Source organism: Lithobates pipiens, unplaced genomic scaffold (assembly GCF_037356315.1).
Source record: "Lithobates pipiens isolate NorthernLeopardFrog02 unplaced genomic scaffold, aLitPip1_a1.2 Scaffold_28, whole genome shotgun sequence".
NCBI classification, from domain to species: domain Eukaryota; kingdom Metazoa; phylum Chordata; class Amphibia; order Anura; family Ranidae; genus Lithobates; species Lithobates pipiens.
Window position 1 is genome coordinate 185,950,014 of NW_027507789.1, and position 20,551 is coordinate 185,970,564.

The window sequence follows — 20,551 nt, forward strand, 5'->3', positions numbered from 1 at the left end:
GGTTAGAGATGTCCTCTTCTACCTAGGAGTACGTTCAGTCAATCCTCACCAGAGCTTTGCAAATTGTTCAGATTATGTGAAAAGTAAAGAAAGTTAGGACAGCAACACAGTTTTGGCATGTTGTGTGAATAATTGATTTGCTCATTTAGCAAGAGCATGTGTTTTATACGGCAGCCTGGGATTCAGTGTCAGAACTAGCAGCTGTCTGCTCATCATTACAGATCGTTGGGATTGTTGGCTACTTGCTCCTACTGTGTTCATAATAAGGCTTGGCACTGAACAGTTACCCCTGACCCAATTAGTTGCCAGTGACATTTCTTTTATTACAGTAAGAACAGTCTTGATCGGCCCAACAACAGACAAGGCACTTCATCATTTCCAAAGTTTGCACCATTACAGCTGTCAGGACAGATGGGCTTCCATTTCCCCCAGGCTAGGCTCATGTACAAAAAGTTTATCAAAAGGAATGATGAGATTAACTGAAAAACTTAGCAGATGTTTGAGACTGTGGCCATACACAACTCGATATTTCCTAGCACTGTAACCGTTTCAGACATCACATGCAACGGATGAGACTGTGTGGATGGGAAGGACTACCAAATATTTCTGTTTTAGTGAAAATTGGTCAGTTTTAACCTGTCTCTGCCATTTTCCCATTCCGTTTTTTATGCTCACTTCCAATTATTGCCGAGCCCCTATTAAATACATTTTCTCCGGTCATGCTGGCCACACAAAGCAAGGAATATCTCCAAAATGAGACAGAGCAAAAGAAGCAAAGGTTTCATGCTTTTTTCCAATTGATCTGATTCACTAAAACATAAAGTAGATTTTGTGAGGGTGAGATTTTCCTACACATATCTAAACGGCCTGTTCAGTAACCCCATCGAAAATAAAAATAAAAAAAATAGCATGGTTGCTTGTGATGCTACTTCAGAATCCAGCTTGAAAAGGGACTGGTGTGTGCACATATTGGACAACTGTTTGTCCACATAATGGAGACTGGAAATGCTTTAAAGTTTTCACTTACAATATTTATTGCTCCCATTGCTGGAGAAAAATCTGACACAATTATTCCAATAACAATTTAATTCTTTCCCATTTGCCCCAAACCTCCCTTCCCTTAAGCACCGGTGTAAAAAGTTCATCCTTTGACTTTGAAGGAGCTAGTGGATTGTTCTTCTAAGGGTGAAGTTTCTTTGCATAGTCAACAAGATTTGTGATGTTATTTGCACACTTAGTGTCCCCAAGTCTTGGAATGCAGGAAATCGTCTTACAGAGGACCCCTTGCTGGATGACGGTGGTGCTTCGTTATTTTAACTCCAGTTCAGATGTGGATTTCTTTGCCCTACGTTTTACTTTTGAGAATTTGACACCTAAGACAATGGTGGTGATGACAAGAATTATTCCAAGAGCCAAGAGGACCCAAGCTCCTGCTGATGCTTGCCCCCTGTTCAAGTTCATTCCCAGGAAGTCGACCTTTGAGGGTGGTGGTATTGGTTCTGCTGAGACATCATTAGGAGCTAAAAAAAAAAAAAAAAAAAAAGGAGAAAATTGTATACGTAAATGCCACTGAATTCCTTTATATCAATCATCTTCACAGTATTTAAAGCCTTATAAGAAACCTGTATTAGGTCAAATATGTAGGCTACTATTCCTGAAAATGCAAATACATTCCAGTTTGGTGACTCAAGTATTGACCATAACCAGGCAACTGCTGTTTTTAGAATGAGAGGTTAACAATGACAGCCTACATATTTCTCCAAATACAATTTTTAAAGCAGTAATACACACTAATGAGCCAGGTATGCGCTGGGCTTATGTTGGAGCTGGGATTAGAGGTTAGTGGCTTCACCCTCCTGAGGGGGTCGGTTTGTGCAAGGGAGCAAATGTTAGCAGCACATTACTCCGTACTGTCCATGCGGAAACAGTGAAAGGCTGAGCCTGTAAGGACATAGCAGCAGGGAGCTTCAGGAGAAACAGTCAGAGCTGTGGAAGGTTCAGTGTTTTGTGCATGAGCACGGGGATTGTGTTTAATGGTCTGGAGGACTAAGGCAGGAGGTCCAAGCAGAGATATTGCAAAGAGCCACGAGGTGGAATATTTTGTTTTGACACATTGATAGTGAGCACCCATGCGCAGGAAACTATTTTTCTGTGATTCTTTACTTACATTTCAATACAAGTAGGCAGAAAAAGCCCTTAAAAAAAAAAAAAAAGCCTTTATGAAGTGGGGTGGACACACATCAGAAAGACCAGGAGCTGGAATAACAGAATTCATCTGCCTGCGTTGTTTATAAAATTCCACTTGATGATGAACTCTGGTGTGATAATAAAATGTAACAGCTCGTCTCTGATAATCAACTTATCTAGGTTATAAAACCTTAGTCACCCAAGCATATCAACAATGCAGCAAAGGTCCAAATGTTGTCGACGTGGAACTGCGATATGTGGAGATGGCTCCATTTAGTCACTTTCAAATACAATTCTAATATTATTTTGCCTGGAAACACAGTAAAAAAGGGAGATCCAGGTGTTTTACACTAACACTAAAGCTGGTACCTACCTGGACTCCAGTTGTATTCTGGCCAGCCAATGATTTCATTATTTTTGGTATTTTGCTCAATTAGCCAGTTGGTCAAAGGCTCAAAGTATTTCAGGAGGGCATGAGCTGACATATTTCTCTGTCCAGTAATAACTTCCATCACATCAGGCCAAGGCTTGCTGTAACCCAACTTCATGGCATCTCTGCAGATGAAAGAACATTTATATATGTAGAAAACCACCATAAACCATAGGCAGTCCACCAGCGATTTTTAGACCACGGGTCAAAGAAAATCTGTCACCACAGAAATTGGGGAAAAGTGGTCAACTTGTTTTTGAAGATACATGCTCCAGGACTGTTATTGTCCTTGCTTCTCTATATAATGTGTCACTGGCCCAAAACAAATGTGCTTATCAGGTGTCCCACAGTGTTCCAGGCCAATGACTCACCAAGCAGAGGAGGATGGGTAAAGTCATAATTTAAACCCAAGAACACAAATGTAATAAAGGTTTGTCCTTATTGTACAGTTATAACAAATCAACTTCAACTGTATATTTAAAAACTCCTTAACATCTGTCCTCACAGATTCTAATACAGGATAACCTGCTTTTATGGTCTGTGCAGGGTAACCATTAAAAGTCTTTTGAAAAGGCTTTAAAAGCCTGTTTTTTTGTGGGTTTTTAAAACCATAGTTTCATTGTAAGTTTTAATAAAGACAGACACTAGTTCAAACTACGGTCAACCCCATGTGGGTGCGTGTATGTTTGTTACAATTTCCTATATCCCTGTATATTGTGTTCGCCAAGATGCACATTTAAGACTTTATTAAAACTATCAATATTTTCTCCAGACACCGATTGTGGAAGAGAGTTCCACATTCTCATCGCCGAAAGTGAAAAATACCCTACTCAGCTTAAGGTTAGACCGCTTCTCCTCCAATCTCATTATGTGGCCCCCCATGTCTTCCTACACTCGAGACTAAATAGTTTCCTACTTATGCTGGGAAACTATTCAGTCAGTCAAACCAGGTATACAAAAATGATGATTAGCAGCTTCATATTTCAGGAACATTGAAATTCCTTTTTCTGGTACAGAAAAAAAATCTCATCAACAGGGCTCAAAGCAAGGCAAGCCCTGTCATTCACCACTGGTGGTTTTGCATTCTATAACTGGACAAGCTCCATTCGAGGAGTTGATTGAAAGCTCTGCAAGTGGAAACCGGTTTTCCAATTTACAGTCAAAACCAGAAATAAACGTAAGTTGCCTGGAATACTAAAGACTATGAAGACCTATTCATAGAAGTTGCAAAGTATGGGATGCTAGGGAAGATTCAGTGCCCTGGGAAACCCAACAAGATAATTATCAATTTTGCAAGACATTCTCGGTTAATAGGAAGACTGAATTTTTATACAATACCCAGCCCATAAAAACTAACAAAATGTATCTCTTTAAACCATTGGTGAACACTAAAATCATAAATGTGTTCATGTGGTGTCCCAGATAAATAGGAAATTCAAGGTTTCATGTGAAATTACTTTACAAGCTGTGCTTAGAACTCAGACAATTTGGGCTGGAAGAGTCCTGGTGTTAAGCTGGCCATAGATGGCCCCTGCTGAATTTGTGCAGCTGCTCCCACTCGACAGAAGTTGATCAAATGGGCTGCGGCCACTGATCAGCGTGTATTCTGACAGAGGAGAGTCCTGCTGTCAGAGTACAATGGCTCAACATTGTCAAAACCGCTTGTACCAAAACACTTCAGAAAACAAAACTCAACATTCCCCGAAACCCACTCCATCCCCGTATCCCCAAAAAGTCAAATGTAGACTTCAGGTATGTGTTTGCTGTAGCAATTAGCAAGTACCAGGAATCGTTTTTTTATGGCCAGCTTTACTAAGGTCTAAACCCCCAGTTCCTCCTGCATAAAGAGGACAATAATTGGCTTCAAACCTTCATCTCTCCCCCCCCCCCCCCCCCCAAATAGAAAAAGTGGCAGTGAATGGTATCAGGTGGGACCTTCATAAAGTACTTCTAATAGGACACCACATGAATGCTGCAAATGTTCAGAAATACACGGAACAGTGGAACCAACACTAGGTTTCACTCGTGGCTTATCTTACCCAAGTAATTTTCCAGCCTCCTTGGACTGATAAATATCACAAGTGTGGAGGGCTCCAGTCTGTTTGGCTGCATTACACAAAGCTTCGTGGAACTGGAACTGAATGACGAAGCTGATGAAATACCTTAAAACCAGAAAAGATAGCAATATTACTCTATGAAGGACAGCAATGTATGGAAACAGTGGTGCGTGTTTCTTGTAGACCATTTCTGTATAATCCAGACTTTAGCTCCAAAAACTTGTTTTTGTAATGAAACCTTCCATATTTCCTTTGTAAAGGCGTGCTGCTATTGCACACCAGTCTGACGTTTTTGTGCCATCTTTGTAAAATCTCCAAATCTAGAACTGAAAAAGTTCATAGAGTTGGGATCTCATACTGCTATACGCCATGTAAAACTTATTCTGAATAATTGTCTGAAATAACGATCCAGTTTAGCAATGTCAGACTCTACTAATTCGACACGGCAGCATTATTTGTAAAGTACTGCATAACCATGTATTGTTTTTCTTTAGGGACAGATTCCCCTTAAGTAAAGTATGATACATCATGTAAAGTTTTGACAAGAATTACATGTATGTAATAATCTACAGAGCTTATTGTAAATTACTGATTACAGAAAAAAAAAAAAAACCTAGCCATCTTTTCATGTTGGTCATTTAATACAGAAAACGTAACAATTGTGCAGCAGGAAACCTGGTTGACCAACTGGTAAGGTATCTTAAAAAGAAGCCATAACAGTTTAGAGTCAAATAAAATCTCTGGATTTAAGAACTAAAGAAAGAGATGAGCTATAAATCAATCAAATGCACACCAGCTACGCCTGTTACCTGATGTATGGGACATTAGCAGGAATGTGGAATTTAGCGCCAGGGTCAAAATCATCTTCCGACCTCAAGACTGGAGGACACAATCCCTGATATTTCAATCTAGGATAACAAAATGGTCATACTTGGTAAAACGGCTTTAAAATCAGAAAAGAATAGTTAAAATGTAAGCCTGAAATCCAGGCTGATCTAGAGAACTACTGTAGATTTACAAGGCTGCTGGCTGAACAGAATTACAAACCCTTTGGTATAGAAGACAGTTTACATATAGGTGTACGGCATATTTGCCTAGTATTTAGCGGCTTTCCAGGGCTTTAGCATCAAAGTCACTGTACTTTTACAGAAGAAAAAAAAAAAAAAAAAAAAAAAAGAATTCTGCAAATCTTTTTTTTCTGTAAAAAGTACAGAAAAAAAAAAAAACAAACAAACAAAAAGCTATACAGACTTCAGATCAAGTCTGGGCCTGCACTGCACTTTATAGGCCATACTAAGCAAATTTTGATCCTCAAATGGAGATTTTTTTTTCTTCACTTTAAACACAGTTCAGGACTCCTGGAGATTGATTCAAGACATGTTAGATCTTGAATTCATCTTTTTAAGCCAAATACACTGCCTGCATGCTGCTGTTAAGCAGAATAGTGTCTGGGCCTGGCACTTGCCAGGGCAGTACAGCCTGCATTCGGTCTGCTTTTGAAGTCTGTTAGTAGGCTTTGCTACTTTTTATATAGTATTTTAATTGAGCAATGGCTAGAAACCTTTTTTGCTAACCAGGTCTCCCTATAGAAAGAATTTCTGCCCCCTGCTGGGCTTTTATTTATTTGTGTCAGTTTCAGATATCCATCTTTATTTAGGACTGTGGCAAAAGGAAAAAGCATATCTTCCCGTCTTTTAAAAGTGTTGTCAAATGCGAAATAAATAAGAAAATCCAAGCGGGGTGCTAGATTCACGCTTTCTATGCAGAGTGCCATTGAGTGATTAATAATAAGTAATAAAAAGGTCATGTAAACTCAACATTTCATATTCCTGATATGTGCCTGCTGTACCATGCACTTGTGTATAAAAAAAAAAAAAAAAAAAAAAAAAAAGCATCCTGTTCTTTGTATTGCTTCCTTTTGGTGAAATATCTGGTATTCCTGCCAGTCCCTTGGATTTTCTATTAAAAACTGACCATACCAAGCAGGAGAGCACAGTGTAGTTGGTTCTCTAGCTGTGCTTGAAACTCAGCTTGCTCTCAAAATGATCAGACTTTTCCTGGCACTCCCCCACCCCTTCACTGTGCTGCTGTTGAGGACAGAGGGCATGTGATCACTTATAAAAAAGGGGGAACAAAAAAAAAACAAAAAAAAAAAAGTCGTTTTTTTTTTTTAATCTATACGCCTGTTTTACCTTTTATTTCCATCTTTAATCTGAAAAGGTTGTTTTACAAGGTGATTGTTGACAATCACGTTACATTTTATTTGGACAAAGCATTAAACGGTTAGAACCTCCAGTTTTTTGTTTTTTTTGCCTGTTTGGGAGATTTTCCCACACTTCCTCTCCTGTTGACATGACAAATTTTATTATAGTGAGGTGAAATATCAGTTTTGGAGGTTTCCACTTGTTAAGTGTCTCATTTGTGAGATTACTCCACTTGTTTTTGTTCTTATGACAACCTTTATGACAGCTTTTCCCTTCACCTATCCCACTGAGAAGGATTAGAGACCGCAAAATCCATCCATGATTAAAAAAAATTTAAACAAATTAAAACACGTTTAAACAAAGCACAACAATGTTGATCTATAAAATATTGCTGTTTGAAAAGGCCATAAAACTACAAAAAAGGAAAAATGGTATACCTGAGATTCCACCACTGCTGGTTATATTCAGAGTCAGGAATTCTTCCATCAAACACTTTCCAGCGCCACTGGTCCATCAAGTATCCAAAGGGTAGGAAGGCTATTTTATCCAGTGCAATACTCAAAAGATAGTTGATGTCACTCTCTATGAGAAATACAAAAGTAAGAAGCATTGTATGTTCTGATACACGCAACTAAAGTCTGAAATTGTAAATGCAATATCCCTTTTATATTTTTATATACAAATATGCATTTTGTAGGTTCCAATAGTCATACCTGTATTGTCCTCAACTTTGTCCAAGAGCCCAATGCTGTGGAGATGCTTAGGAGTGGACACAGACAAGGCCAATACATCTCCAATAGCCTCATGAAAGCCAGGGTTGGCTCCTTCTCTAAATGAAACTGGTTTATCCTTGTACTGCAGGAAATATTGAACATGGCCCATTTCATGGTGGACTGTGATAAGGTCATCCATGGTGACTACTGTGCATTGCTTGATTCTGAAAGAAGACAATCAGAAGATTTAGCATTTATTTAGAACATTTAGAACTGCCCACAAATCCATGTTTTTGTCCATAATTTGGCCTGTTATTAAAAAGGTTATGCATCATTCTCAATGGTGACCACATGTTTAGCAAACATTAACACTTGGATAAAAAACACAATAAAGCCCAACTTCAGCCAAAATGTTATTTGATTTTGGATAGAGGCGGAAAGCTTAGGGCCTCTGTCAGGTTTCTATTACCATTTGTGTTGCCAGTGGGATACTTCTCATTACCCTATGGGACAGAATTTATGAGATCACTCTCCAATGGGGACACAGACAGTCACATAGTCTGGTTAAAAAAATAAAAATCCATCTAGTTCAACCTATAAACATGGGGGGAGAGAAGAGAGAAACGATACAATCTATGTACACAATCCTATGCCTAGTTAATCCAGAGGAAGGCAAAAAAACCTCATCAAAGCATGATCCAAGCATGATCTCCAGCAGGGTGAAAAAATTCCTTCCCGATCCCCCAAGAGGCAATCGGATATTCTTTGGATCAACCTTATCTATATAATATTAGAATCCAGTGAGATTTACCTTCAGGAAACAATCCAGGCCTTTTTTTATATCAATCTACTGAGCTGGACCGAACTCCCTCGAGGGAGTTTATTCCAGTTTCACAGCTCTTACTTGGAAGAAACCTTTCTGTATTTGGAGACTAAATCTCTTTTCCTCCAGATGTAAAGAGTGCCCCCTTAACCTCTAATGACCTTAAAAGAAAAAATAACTCAAAAACACATTTTTGCAGAAAGCAAAAGGATTTGATCTTCTGACTCCACCCCTTTCTTATCCCAGGGACAGAAGTGATGCTTCTCCCACAGGCATGGTCGCAGACAGAAAAAAAAAAAAAAAAAAAAAAAACTTTACTGTACTACATTCCATCCAAAATTGAAAAATGCAATTCTGGCTGGAGTTTGGCTTCAAAATGTACTTATTACTTATTTACTTGGTTAATTACAAAAAAGTGAAACAGATCAGTGATATTTGCTTGTGAACCCAATACATTTGTTTTTTTTTTCCACAGCGTTGATTGTGCTATGCCAATTCTGATTGAGGCTAAGAGATGACAGTAAAGAACCTGTTAACCATTTTAAACAAGTACATCTGAAGCCAAAACACTATTAGTTATAGAGTAGGGAAATGGTTAAAAGACCTGAGAGGGAGGTTTGTTATTTGCAGTGTCCCTTTGGGGAGACTTCTCTCCATTTCCTGTCCTGAAGACACAACCGCGTTAGGTGCCACTTAAACCGGTTTCTTCATTGGAAGACTTCCTTTTTATCCCCGTTTGGGTGACAGCTGTAAACTTTTGGCTTGCCCATCATTTTCTGCTCTAGCATCAATGGTCTTCAAGATAAACGGAGAGGAAAAATCTCCCCAGATAATACGAGATGAATCTCATATCCTGGAACCCACTGCAGAAGTCCTCATTTATCAATAGTGCTAATTTTATATGCCCATAAGCATCAGATGTCTCATAAAGCAATAATTCTAATTACTAATGAGCACATCATAAAGCTTGATGGTCCAATTAGTGTAAAGGCCATGATCACAAGACGATGAAACAAAATTATCCCATGCCATCTCTAATGGAAATCCTGTACAGTTCAATCCGCCACAAAAATGGAAATCTGCTTAGTAGCACCTTTTTTACGGGCAATTTGCCCTAGGATAACACATTTGGGGGAAAAAAATAAAAAAAATTTACTCTCACTAGATTTTTGATCACCCAGAAAGGTACAAAAGAATTAGGATTGTGAATTGTTTTGCTCTTTAGATATCAGACCCATTTTTTCCCCCACTGAATTTAGCAGGCATTAATTTCTAGGCGAGTGGCTGAAGATTAAAAGACTTATATATACCAGGTCAATGAAAGGATAGGACAAAAATAAAAAATACAATTCTGCACAGTAAAAACCAAATAGCTAAAAGGGCATGTGGTATTGTTTTCACTCCATTTATTTTTATTTTTTTAATACTTTACATCTTTTAGAGCTGTGGCATGTTGCAGTTTTGAGCCCCATGGATTTATGGTATTTTGTCCATTAAAGTTGGTACAATAATGTAATCAATAGAAGGGTAATAATTCTTTACCTCAAAACAAAATTGAATGGGTAAACCTTTCCTTTAATAATAATTAAAATCTGAATTTTGAATGTTTTTTTGTAGCGTGTGTGATCAATTTCCCTGTGCTCTGCCCCCCGAAATCATTATTAAGCATTGTCATGTGCTGCACCCCACTACAAACATGAAAGCTTGTATAGGGGCATTTAAAAAAGAATGAAAAAAAGCAGATACAAAAAACAAAAAATAAAGTGAACACATTTAAGCAAATAAACACAACATAACCCCACAAAAAAAGTATTTTAGGAGGATTTATTTAAAAAAAAAAATGCTATTGGTCTTTATAGGTAAAATGCTACAGCATGTATGTCACAATAAACTGAATATGCACCACCTATTAATAAAAATAAATAGGAATTCCCCCGTAAACCAGATAAGTTAACCTGATTTTAGATTTCCATAACCATACCTGAAATCTTTTCTGTTGTAGAAATCCCATGCGGACGCATGACAAACCACATCTCTGCCAACAGGTTTTTCAATCATGGATTTTTCCCAGAATTCTGGAGGCATAGGAAGGAGTCCAAGAGAGGTAAAGAAGTTGTCCGATTCTTCAAACATTTTTTTGGCGGTCCATTTCTGGGGAAAAAAATAGACCAGTGAAAGCAACAGCTTATTTGTCACATAGGCTACCATCCTCAGAGTGTGTTCCCCGCTTTCAGTTGGGGCAGAGTTGATCCACAGGCTTGCAGTGAAAAGGGGACCAATGACATGTGCAAAGTCAGGAGCCACAACTTGAATACATAATTTCAGATAACAGCCATGGTCATATGATAGGTCTTACAAGCTACTGACTCAAATAATATGGCCTAGGTGTAATAATTGCCATTTATGGTAGTCCTGGGCAGAATTAAGTGGTTTAAAATAGGCCTGTTGTAAGTTTGCCAGTCACTAACCTGAGCCACCATTGCAGGTGTAGCATCCACTTGTGCTGCATTTGGAAACGGAACAACAAGATCAAATATATTTGACCATGACTGAGCCCACATGTTACCTAAAAAAAAAAAAAAAAAAGAAGAGCAAAAAAGAGAAAAACGAGAGAAAGAGAAAAACATTAGTTGTGTGCACATCTACCATTTGTAAAAATAATTAGATCAGCAATGCAAACCCTATAGCAAATAAATGAAAATTGTCTGTTGAAGTTGTTCATTTAATGAAGTTGGGCACCTACTCAAGACCTTTGAGGAAACCTTGTTTGGTTTCCATCATGCCAGCTAGGTTGAATAGGTTGTAAGAGACAGACAAATGATTGGTTTAGGTGTTCCTCATCTCAAGGATCAACCATGTTACAGGGGGTAAAGTCCCTTTATATGTATAGGACTTAACATCACCCTCACCTATTATACGAAAACTGAAGAAAACTAGAACAGAAATGTTTTCTCATGCCACATTGCAGTCTATGGTTTTAATGCATTTATGTTTTAATAGCTGGGCCTGCGATCAGTAATGAGTAATCTAGGAGGTTTTTTTTATTTTTTTTTACTGAATGCCAGCAGCATATTTGTGGCAAAAAATACAGCTTATGAAATTATATTTACACTTTCATAGAGCATGTGTCAGGAATGAGCGGCAGATCTCAGTATGTGTCACATAAAGGGCAAACCCCTAGGGCAGCCTGATGGCTTCTTAGTTGGAACTCATTTTGCAGCTCTGCTTGTTTGGTTTGTGTCCCTCTAAGGATACACTCTGTCCTTCCCATATTTGCATGGTTTCCTCCAGGTGCCTTTGTCACACAACCCACAAATGTAACTAAATGTGGATTGTTTAGCACCTTAATCTGGTGCTACAGTGTGTTGAAGGGTAGTAAGGGAAGAATGCGATCTCTACTATTTAGAGGCCTAACTTAATTGCTTGTAAAGCTCATACACGGGTTGATTTACTAAAACTGGAGTGTGCAAAATCAAAAAGGAACTTTATTGAGAAATAAATAAAACAGAAAAACAATACAGAATTCCATATCAATAAACATTATGCTGAAACACCTTGCATTTAGTATACAGCACCCTCGGCACATAAACACATTTCAACCACATACAATTCAGTTGCAACAATGGAATACATTTGGTCAGAGTAGCTGAAACAAACAAGGCCCCTGGCTGGAGGGTCCAGTCCTTTCGCCACCCCAGCCAAGTTACATGAGTAAGTAGTCCATAATCAGGTCTACAGGGGCTAAACCAGGAACAGCTACCCATGATGCCCACATTTTTTAGAATTTTGTTGTACTACTCCTGTGTTAGTAGATACATTTTTCCAGCCTTATAGTGTCGGCAATTTGCGTCAACCACCCCTTCACCGCGGGGGGGGGGGGGGCTCTGTCGATGCCTCAAAATGCAATTCCTGGCCTGGAAAACTGCCCTAGCTATAGCTAGGCTAAATGTCTCCTCCATCAGGACTTCATCTATAATTCACAACAGGCATAGTTTAGGGCGTTCTATAAGGTGAATCTAAAATACACAATTAATAATTCCCATCACCTCCTTCCAATATAAGTGCAGTTTGGGGCACCTCCACAACATACTGTATGGATCCAGTCGCCATGATCCCTCATGCATCTAGTGCAAGATGGATCACCACACACCCCCCAATCTCACCAGTTTTGCCTGTGTATCGTGGACATGTAAAAGCACATACAATTGGGATAACCTTTGGGCCACATTCAACGAACACAGGGGAACCGCCACAAGAGCATCCTCCCATTGGTCTTCTTCAAACGCTCTGACATCTTTCCCATCTGGATATCACGCTGCGGTGCTGTCAGGAAGGGACTTAATAAATAACATGGTGTAGATGCATGAGATAAACCCCTTGTAAGAGGTCATATATGAGGATATCGGTCTATAGGAGCCAGGGTCCAGGGGGTCCTTACCGGGCTTTAGGGTGGGAGGCACCTATTTTTTTTGGCTTCGTTGAACACCTAACAATTTAGACAATAGGGTCTCGTTATGTTGCTTATAAACCTCTGCAGGAACACCCTCCTTCCCTGGTGCTTTAAAGTTAGGGAACATCCCGGTTGCCACTTGAAGCTCCTCCAAAGTCAAAGGGGCATCTAGTTGATGCCTTGCACTATTCGCCAAAGTCGGTAGTTCCACTTCCCTAAGATGTGTGTAAAGAATCTTCCGTGTAAGTTTGCAGAGTTGGGTATAAAACAGGAGTAGGAGTAGTAGGACACAAGCACTGACATTTCATCAGGTAAGTTCGTGACTACACCAGTGGAAGTCCGTAGAGCTCCAATGGATGGGGATGTCTGCTGCGAGTGGTCAGTTTTTAATAAAAAGGTGACCGGTATGCTCTCCCTCCTCATAGAATGCTAGTTTGCTAAAAAATTGTTTCTGTTCTGCCGTAGCGGAAGTGAGACAGAAAGCGTCCTGCGCTGACAGCCAAGCCTCCCTTCGGACCTCCATAGGATTGTAAATAAACTCAGCCTCCAGATCATGAAAGCCAATCAGCTGCTAACTTCAGCTTGTTCAATTAAGTTTTGACAAAAAAAACTGGAAGCTGGTTGGTTTCTATGCAGAGCTGCACCAGATTTTGCACTCTCCAGTTTTAGTAAATCTCCCTCACAGTCCTAGATTGTAAGCTCTAAACAAGCAGGGCACTCCGATTCCTCTTGTATGGAATTGTATTGTAATTATACTGTCTGCCCCCATGTTGTAAAGTGCAGCGAAAACTGTTGGCACTATATAAATGCTGTATAATAAATTATTAAACAAATACAGAAATACAATTAAAATCAACAGGGATCTCACCAAGTAGATGGGCAGGGATGGGTCCTTTAAGGTTGATTTTCTTGTCTCCATATTTCTTGTAGAGGGCTCGGCGTACAAAAGCATGCAGGTTAAGATAAAGAGGCTGCAGTTCATGATAAAGCCTCTCAACATCACTTTCCAAAGTTGGCGTCTCATACCATGACCTCCAGTATGCACCATTGTCTGCATGACCTGGTAGAAGAGATAAGGAACCAAGCATAATATTGATGCGTATGTATGCAAATAAGCAGTTGGGTTTTCCCTGCTGCAAAATGTTACGAAATTACATTTCAAAATGATGTAATGAAGCATAAAGTAAGAACTAAAAAGGGAAATATGTAGAGGAATACATGGAATAAACCTCAAGAAGTGGGATTTTATGGGCAATTAAATTTATATAGAAAACTTCACTTTACAGAAAATTGTATTTATTGTAGCAAAAAAAAAATTCTATTAAAAAGGTCTCATAATAATACAAAACTTTGTAAGAATAGTACTATCAGCATTGTACATTGTATGAATTAAATTTTTAAACATTGCACATTGGTAAGCCCCATCTAGTTGCTGTTCCCTTGAACCATGGTTGGCGACAAGGAATCCTGCAGAAGGGGATATCCAACGCGTTTCAAAATTTCTGTTATAAATCTTCTTCAGGGAAGAGTACCACTTAGAAAATGTGTACATTTAGCAGAAGCATTCCTCCAAAAATCATGGGTGCCATATCATGGCCCCTTAAGGCCTACCCAAAGTAAATACCAGGTGTCCACGTCCAGACACTGCCAGATATAAATTGCCTTGGATGGCATAGAAAATATGGGCGATGTGGGTTGGAATATCCTTTAAGTCAAACCAGCTTGATCCAAAGGTCCCATATTGAGATGTTAAAATGGGCAAAAACAAGATTCCCAAGGTTGGCAGTCCAGCAGCAGGAAACAGCGTGGTTCCACAATGGCAAACCAAGGAGGAATGGCAAGAGGATAAGCAATTTACCTGTCAGAGAAACTAAGCATGACAGTAGAATAGAAATTCAAAGATGGGAATCCGTCTTACCATTGAGAGTTGCTGCCTTGTTACCCAGCTCTACATATCTCTTGTAATGGCTGCGCATTTTTTTGCCAGAAGAATCTCGCCAACCTTTCCATGCCCATAACAGTTCGTCATAGTCACGTGACTGGGCAAGGAGTGCAGTTATATCTTGAAACAGACAGAAAAAAATAATTGAATTGTATGTTAAAATATTTAAGTTGTAAAATCAAATTGTAAAAATTAATGTTTGCACATGAGTGTCAGAATTATTGTATGTGAAATACAATGTGACAAAACACTAGTTCCTTCTTCGTGTACCTAGGAAGGCATGTAACAATTTATTGATGGCAGGTACTAGCTAGAACAATGGATGGAAAAAAAATAAAAAAAAAATATCCCCATGATAGATCAAGGTGCTGTGTAGCTGAAAATATTCTGTTTCTTTCCAAACCTGTCATATTATTGTTTCTTGCCAACTCTGCTGCCTACAATTATATAATACTTCAGCAGCAATGGGGAAAAATATGCGACACAGAAATCAGTCAATGGGCTAAAATGAGTGACACAGAGGTTAGCCAATGGGGTACAAAGGAGAAGGATCGGTCTAAACCAGGGGTCTCAAACTGACGGCCCTGCAGCTGTTGCAAAACTACAAGTCCCATGAGGCATTGCAAGGCTGACAGTTGCAAGCACGACTCCCACAGGCAGAGGCATGATGGGACTTGTAGTCTTGCAACAGCTGGAGGGCCACCAGTTTGAGATCCCTGGTCTAAACTGTCAGATCATTTTGTGTTTGCTGTTCTTTAACCGGTTCCCGACCGGTGCACGGCAGCAGAATGCCACGGCTGGGCAAATGGGCGTACTAGTACGTCCCTTTAAATTTGCCGCCATGCCATTGTGCGAGCTGGCCGGGAGCTCCGCGAGTCGTGCTGATGGTACCGCGGACTCTATGCCCGCGATCGTCTCACGGAAAGGAAGAATGGGGAGATGCTAATGTAAACAAGCTCCCCGTTCTGTCTAGTGACAGTGTCACGGATAATAGCTCCCTATGATCGGGAGCAGAGATCAGTGATGTGTCACAGCTAGCTCATCCCCCCCTACAGTTCGAACACATCCCTAGGATACACTTAACCCCTCCAGCACCACCTAGTGTTAACCCCTTCACTGCCAGTCACATTTAGACAGTAATCAATGCAATTTTAATCGCACTGATCGCTGTACAAATGTGAATGGTCCCAAAATCGTGCCAAAATTATCCAGCGTGTCGCAGTCACGATAAAAATTGCTGAGCGCCGCCTTTACTAGTAAAAAAAAAATTATATATATATATATTTATTACTAAAAATGCCATAAAATGATTCCCTATTTTGTAGACGCTATTACTTTTGCGCAAAACAAAAGCTTATTTTTTCTACCAAAAATATGTAGAAGAATACGTAACTGCCTAAACTGAGGAAAACAAAATTTATTTTTTTATATATTTTTGGAGGACATTTATTATAGCAAAAAATAATGCGTTTTTTTCTTCAGATTGGCGCTATTTTTTGTTTATAGCGCAAAAAATAAAAATGCAGAGGTGATCAAATACCACCAAAAGAAAGCTATTTGTGGGGGGAAAAAAATAAAAAAATAAACGTAAATTTTGTTTGAGAGCCACGTTGCGCAATTGTCAGTTAAAACGACGCAGTGCCGAATAGCAAAAAGTGCTCTGGTCTTTGTCCAACAAAATGGTCCGGGGTTTCATTGGTGAAGATAACCTGACACAAGGCCATCCATAAAAGGTCCTCCCTCCCTGAGGTTCCTGAATAGCACCCACAAGCATTCTGAACATTATACTGACACTCAGGGGTCCAATTAGAAAGCAGAGAATGACTTTCCCCAATCATTTTGTGCACCATTATTGCCATTTAAAAAAAAAAAAAAACACCACGCAAAGCTGGTAGATTCTCCAGAGAATATTTGCCGATACATTCTCTTTATAAACAGACTCTTTATTGGTAGATCAAATCACAAAAAAAAAAAAACTCCCAAAAAAATAATAAAAAACATAAAAACAAAAAAACAAACAAAAAAAAAACTGCATTCTAGCCAACACCTCATTTGAACAGTGCAATTTAAGTTTCTGCTTTGAAAAATGTACAGCTGCAGCCATTTATACTCCTTAACATAAATGAACATCACATGAGGGGTTCTGTTAAAGAGTGTTCTATCTGAAAACACAAGCAGTCTTACCTGGATCCAGAGGTATACACTTAGTCCCATTGCATACTGTGGCCTTGCTGTAGATGGTTTCCATGTCAGAAACAATTTGATTGTACTAAAGTACAAAAAAAATAAAATATTATAGCATATAGGTGTTTCCTTAAAGAGTTTGTTACCCCAACACTTCATATTCCTGATATGTGCCTCCTGCATCATGTACTTGTATGAAAAAGTATCCTGTCCTCTATGTATTGCTTCCTTTGTATGAAATCTCTGGTGTTTCTGCCAGTCCCTCGGCTTTCCTATTAAAAACTGCCCACACTAAGCAGGAGAACACACCATGGTCAGTTATCTAGCTATGCCAGGAACTCTGCCAACTCTCCTCCAATGATCAGACTTGTCCTGACACGTCTCCATTGCACAGCCATTCACTGAGAAGATCAGTGTACTGCTGCTTCTCCTACCCCAGCTCTTACACCGCTGAGAACAGAGGAAATGTAAGGCTAAAAAAAAGTATTTATCATTTTTCTTTTAGATCTATACACAAATACTTTGCTTTTCATTACCATTTTAAATTGAATGGGTTGTTTTACAAGGTGATCCTTTACAATCACTTTAAAAGTAAAGTCTTGTTTTTTTTTTCCCTATAAAAATAAAACAGGTTATACTTACCTGCTCTATGCAGTGGATTTGCACAGAGCAGCCCACATCCTCCTCTTCTCTTGTCTCTTCTGTGATCCTGGCCCCTCCCTCCTGTTTAGTGCCCCCACAACAAGCAGCTTGCTATGGGGGCACCTGAGCCGAGTCACAGCTCCCGGTGTCCATTCAGACACAGAGCCCTGACCTGTCCCCGCCCCCTCTCTAAACTGATTGGCTAGCTGACTTTGACAGCCAACGGTGCTGCCACTGTGTCTCAGCCAATCAGATGGGGAAATCTCAGATGGCTGAGACATTGCTGGACAGAGAGGGACCTTAGGTAGGCGTTAGGGGGGCTGCTGCACACAGAAGGCTTTTTATGTTAATGCATTAGGATAAAAAGCCTTCTGCCTTTACAACCATTAAGTGATCTTATCAATTCCTAGTGAAAAAAAAAAAAAATGCTCAATGCTTTGTCCAGTAATCACGCTGGTTGACACAAATGGGAAGGCCATATTGTTTTTTCCTATGCACAATTACCTCTTTCTGCTCTGCCTCTGACAAAGCTGCTTTATCAATATCACTGAGCTTCTTCAACAGTCGCTGGATCTCTATATCCTGGAAATCGCTGTAGTCAAAGTCTCTGGCCCGTTGTCCATAACGAAGAGTGTGGCTGGACATAGCTAGGTTCTTTTCCAGCTGTAAAGCATAATGAGGTACATCAAACAGCGACCATCTACTACATTGCTTACTGCAAAGACTTACTTACTACCAAACTGACTTAAGTTACCAGGGTCAAATCTACACACAACCTATTGGAGCGAGAGCACCCCCCCCCCCCCCAAAAAAAAAAGAAAAAGAAAAGGAAGGAGTGATTTTCCCCTTTGATTTCTTTAGTACCTTGAAGAAAATAAATATATGTACATTGCTAAAGGCAGCCTGGTGCCTAGGTCCTAGCCATTTAGGAACCAGAAATCACAGTCAGATGCAGGCCATAAAGATCTCTTAATTTTTTGTATTCATTTTTTTAAATGAAAATGTGCTAAACACCCATAATGTAGCATATATCTTACTGTAGGAGGTAGTGACAACATAATGTTAATTACAAACTAGCAATGTACTTGTTACACCCGTAGAATCATGGAAGCAAACTTTGTCCACTGTGGACCTGGTGACCTTTTCTATCTGGCCACATAAGATGTGCTTCAGAGATTTTTTTTTTATAATATAAAATGTATTTATTTATATAAAAATATTAATATAAAATGTATATATAAAATTGTGCCAGCATAGTAATCACACTGCAGAATTATCCTTCAAAATGGAACTGTTCTATTGTACTCCAGCAGCCAAAGTACATTTTCTGGCTTTCATAACTTTGACCTATCTCAAGGTACTGTCCAGCAACTTACCATTTTTAATGCAATCTGCGGCAATTTGTTTGGGGGTGCAGCCAATTGTTCTCCTACTCCGATTGCCATACCTCCAATCCAGCAAGCAAGAAGGAATAGTTTTGTTTGCTCATTTGGATACGTTGGACAGTTTAAGTAGGATGAAGGCAGTTAAAGATAGACTAGACTAAAAGGGAAAGTTATAACTCCTGTGTTTTTTTTACTGCCTTTTGTATTCCACATTAGGAGGATTTTCCTTTATATTCTGACACATACCCAAAACAGGAAGTGAAAGGAAATCCCTCCAAAATGAAGGAAACCCTGGTTGTCCCCCCACATTGCAACATTCCCCCTCTATTCTTCTTCTGGAGACAACCCAAAAATAGGGATTTTATTTCACTTTTGGTGAGAACAGTAAACAGGACACCAGTGGTGTCGCTGGGGGAGGTATGCATGTATGTATGTGATAGATAGATAGATATCTCGATAGATAGATAGATATCTCGATGGATAGATATCTATCTATCTATCCATCGAGATATCTATCTATCCATCCATCGAGATATCTATCTATCTATCCATCGAGATATTTATCCATCGAGATATCTATATCTATATCCACATACACACATACATACACACACATATATACACATATATACATACACACACACGTATATTATGGTATACAGATGTGTGCGCCCGCCAAAGCGTATGACTCGCTTTACTACATTGCTATGGGCTCTAGCCCCAGATCTTTTGTAGACCTAGCAACGCCCCTGCAGGACACAGATGTTGAATTTCCCTAATGTGGGCACAGACAAGGAAAACCTGACAGGTGTTCTAACACATTATGCTCTATCCAAAACTAAGTTTTGCCTTTAGTTATAATTTAATCAAAAAGAAATAGTGGATGGGGTACGAACCGAACAGAATGCATCTTATACGAGTCTCCATGTTAGCTACTGCCCCTTTGCACAGTAAGATAAGGTAAAAATGTAATTGTAGCCATTTCTCATCTTCCTTTGGGCATTCTCTAAACGTACATACCATTTACCAACTGTCTGGAGGAGATGGACTAGACATACAGTTCTCAGTACCAAAATTTTACTCAGGTGGAAGTATTAGTTATTAAACAAGGTTTTCACTTGCCCAGCCCAACTTTCCCCCTTGGTCATCTGCAAGGGTTTCCGTTTCTGGCATAGCCAAGGATAATCCACCTTATCAAGGGAATAGAACGTACATTTTTTGGCCAATTTAAAATAAAAACAAGAATTGGTTTCCCTTTCTTACCATGACTTGGTTGTTGTGTTCTGTGATGTTGGTGTTATAGGTCCATGATGCCTCTGTATAATCATTCCACACCTGTTCTGCTGTACTGTTGTACTCACTTAAGAAATCCTCTGCCTGCCTTTCATTAGCATTTTTGTCTAGAAGTCAAAATACAACATTTTAGAATTTAAACCTCGCCTCACAATTATATAGGGCTCTAAACTTAATAAATGAGTAAGAATGTCACTTCACAACATTAGCCCTGGTTCATTTCCCAAAAGCAACAGCATAT

General features: G+C 39.3%; 1 protein-coding gene across 1 annotated transcript in view; it reads right to left on the reverse strand.

The window, feature by feature from the left end:
• Window positions 1-1,009: 1,009 nt before the first annotated feature.
• ACE (angiotensin I converting enzyme) overlaps window positions 1,010-20,551 on the reverse strand; it is a 65,343-nt gene continuing 45,801 nt past the window's right edge. Inside the window, exons 13-25 of the mRNA XM_077460123.1 lie at window positions 20,281-20,417; window positions 18,137-18,295; window positions 16,991-17,075; window positions 14,783-14,926; window positions 13,733-13,924; window positions 10,883-10,980; window positions 10,396-10,565; window positions 7,592-7,815; window positions 7,316-7,460; window positions 5,484-5,582; window positions 4,657-4,779; window positions 2,561-2,742; window positions 1,010-1,520 (exon numbers count right to left, since the gene is read on the reverse strand). Of these exons, the coding sequence (XP_077316249.1) occupies window positions 1,309-1,520; window positions 2,561-2,742; window positions 4,657-4,779; window positions 5,484-5,582; window positions 7,316-7,460; window positions 7,592-7,815; window positions 10,396-10,565; window positions 10,883-10,980; window positions 13,733-13,924; window positions 14,783-14,926; window positions 16,991-17,075; window positions 18,137-18,295; window positions 20,281-20,417 (1,970 nt within the window). The 3' untranslated portion in view covers window positions 1,010-1,308. The remainder of the gene's footprint in view (window positions 1,521-2,560; window positions 2,743-4,656; window positions 4,780-5,483; window positions 5,583-7,315; window positions 7,461-7,591; window positions 7,816-10,395; window positions 10,566-10,882; window positions 10,981-13,732; window positions 13,925-14,782; window positions 14,927-16,990; window positions 17,076-18,136; window positions 18,296-20,280; window positions 20,418-20,551) is intronic.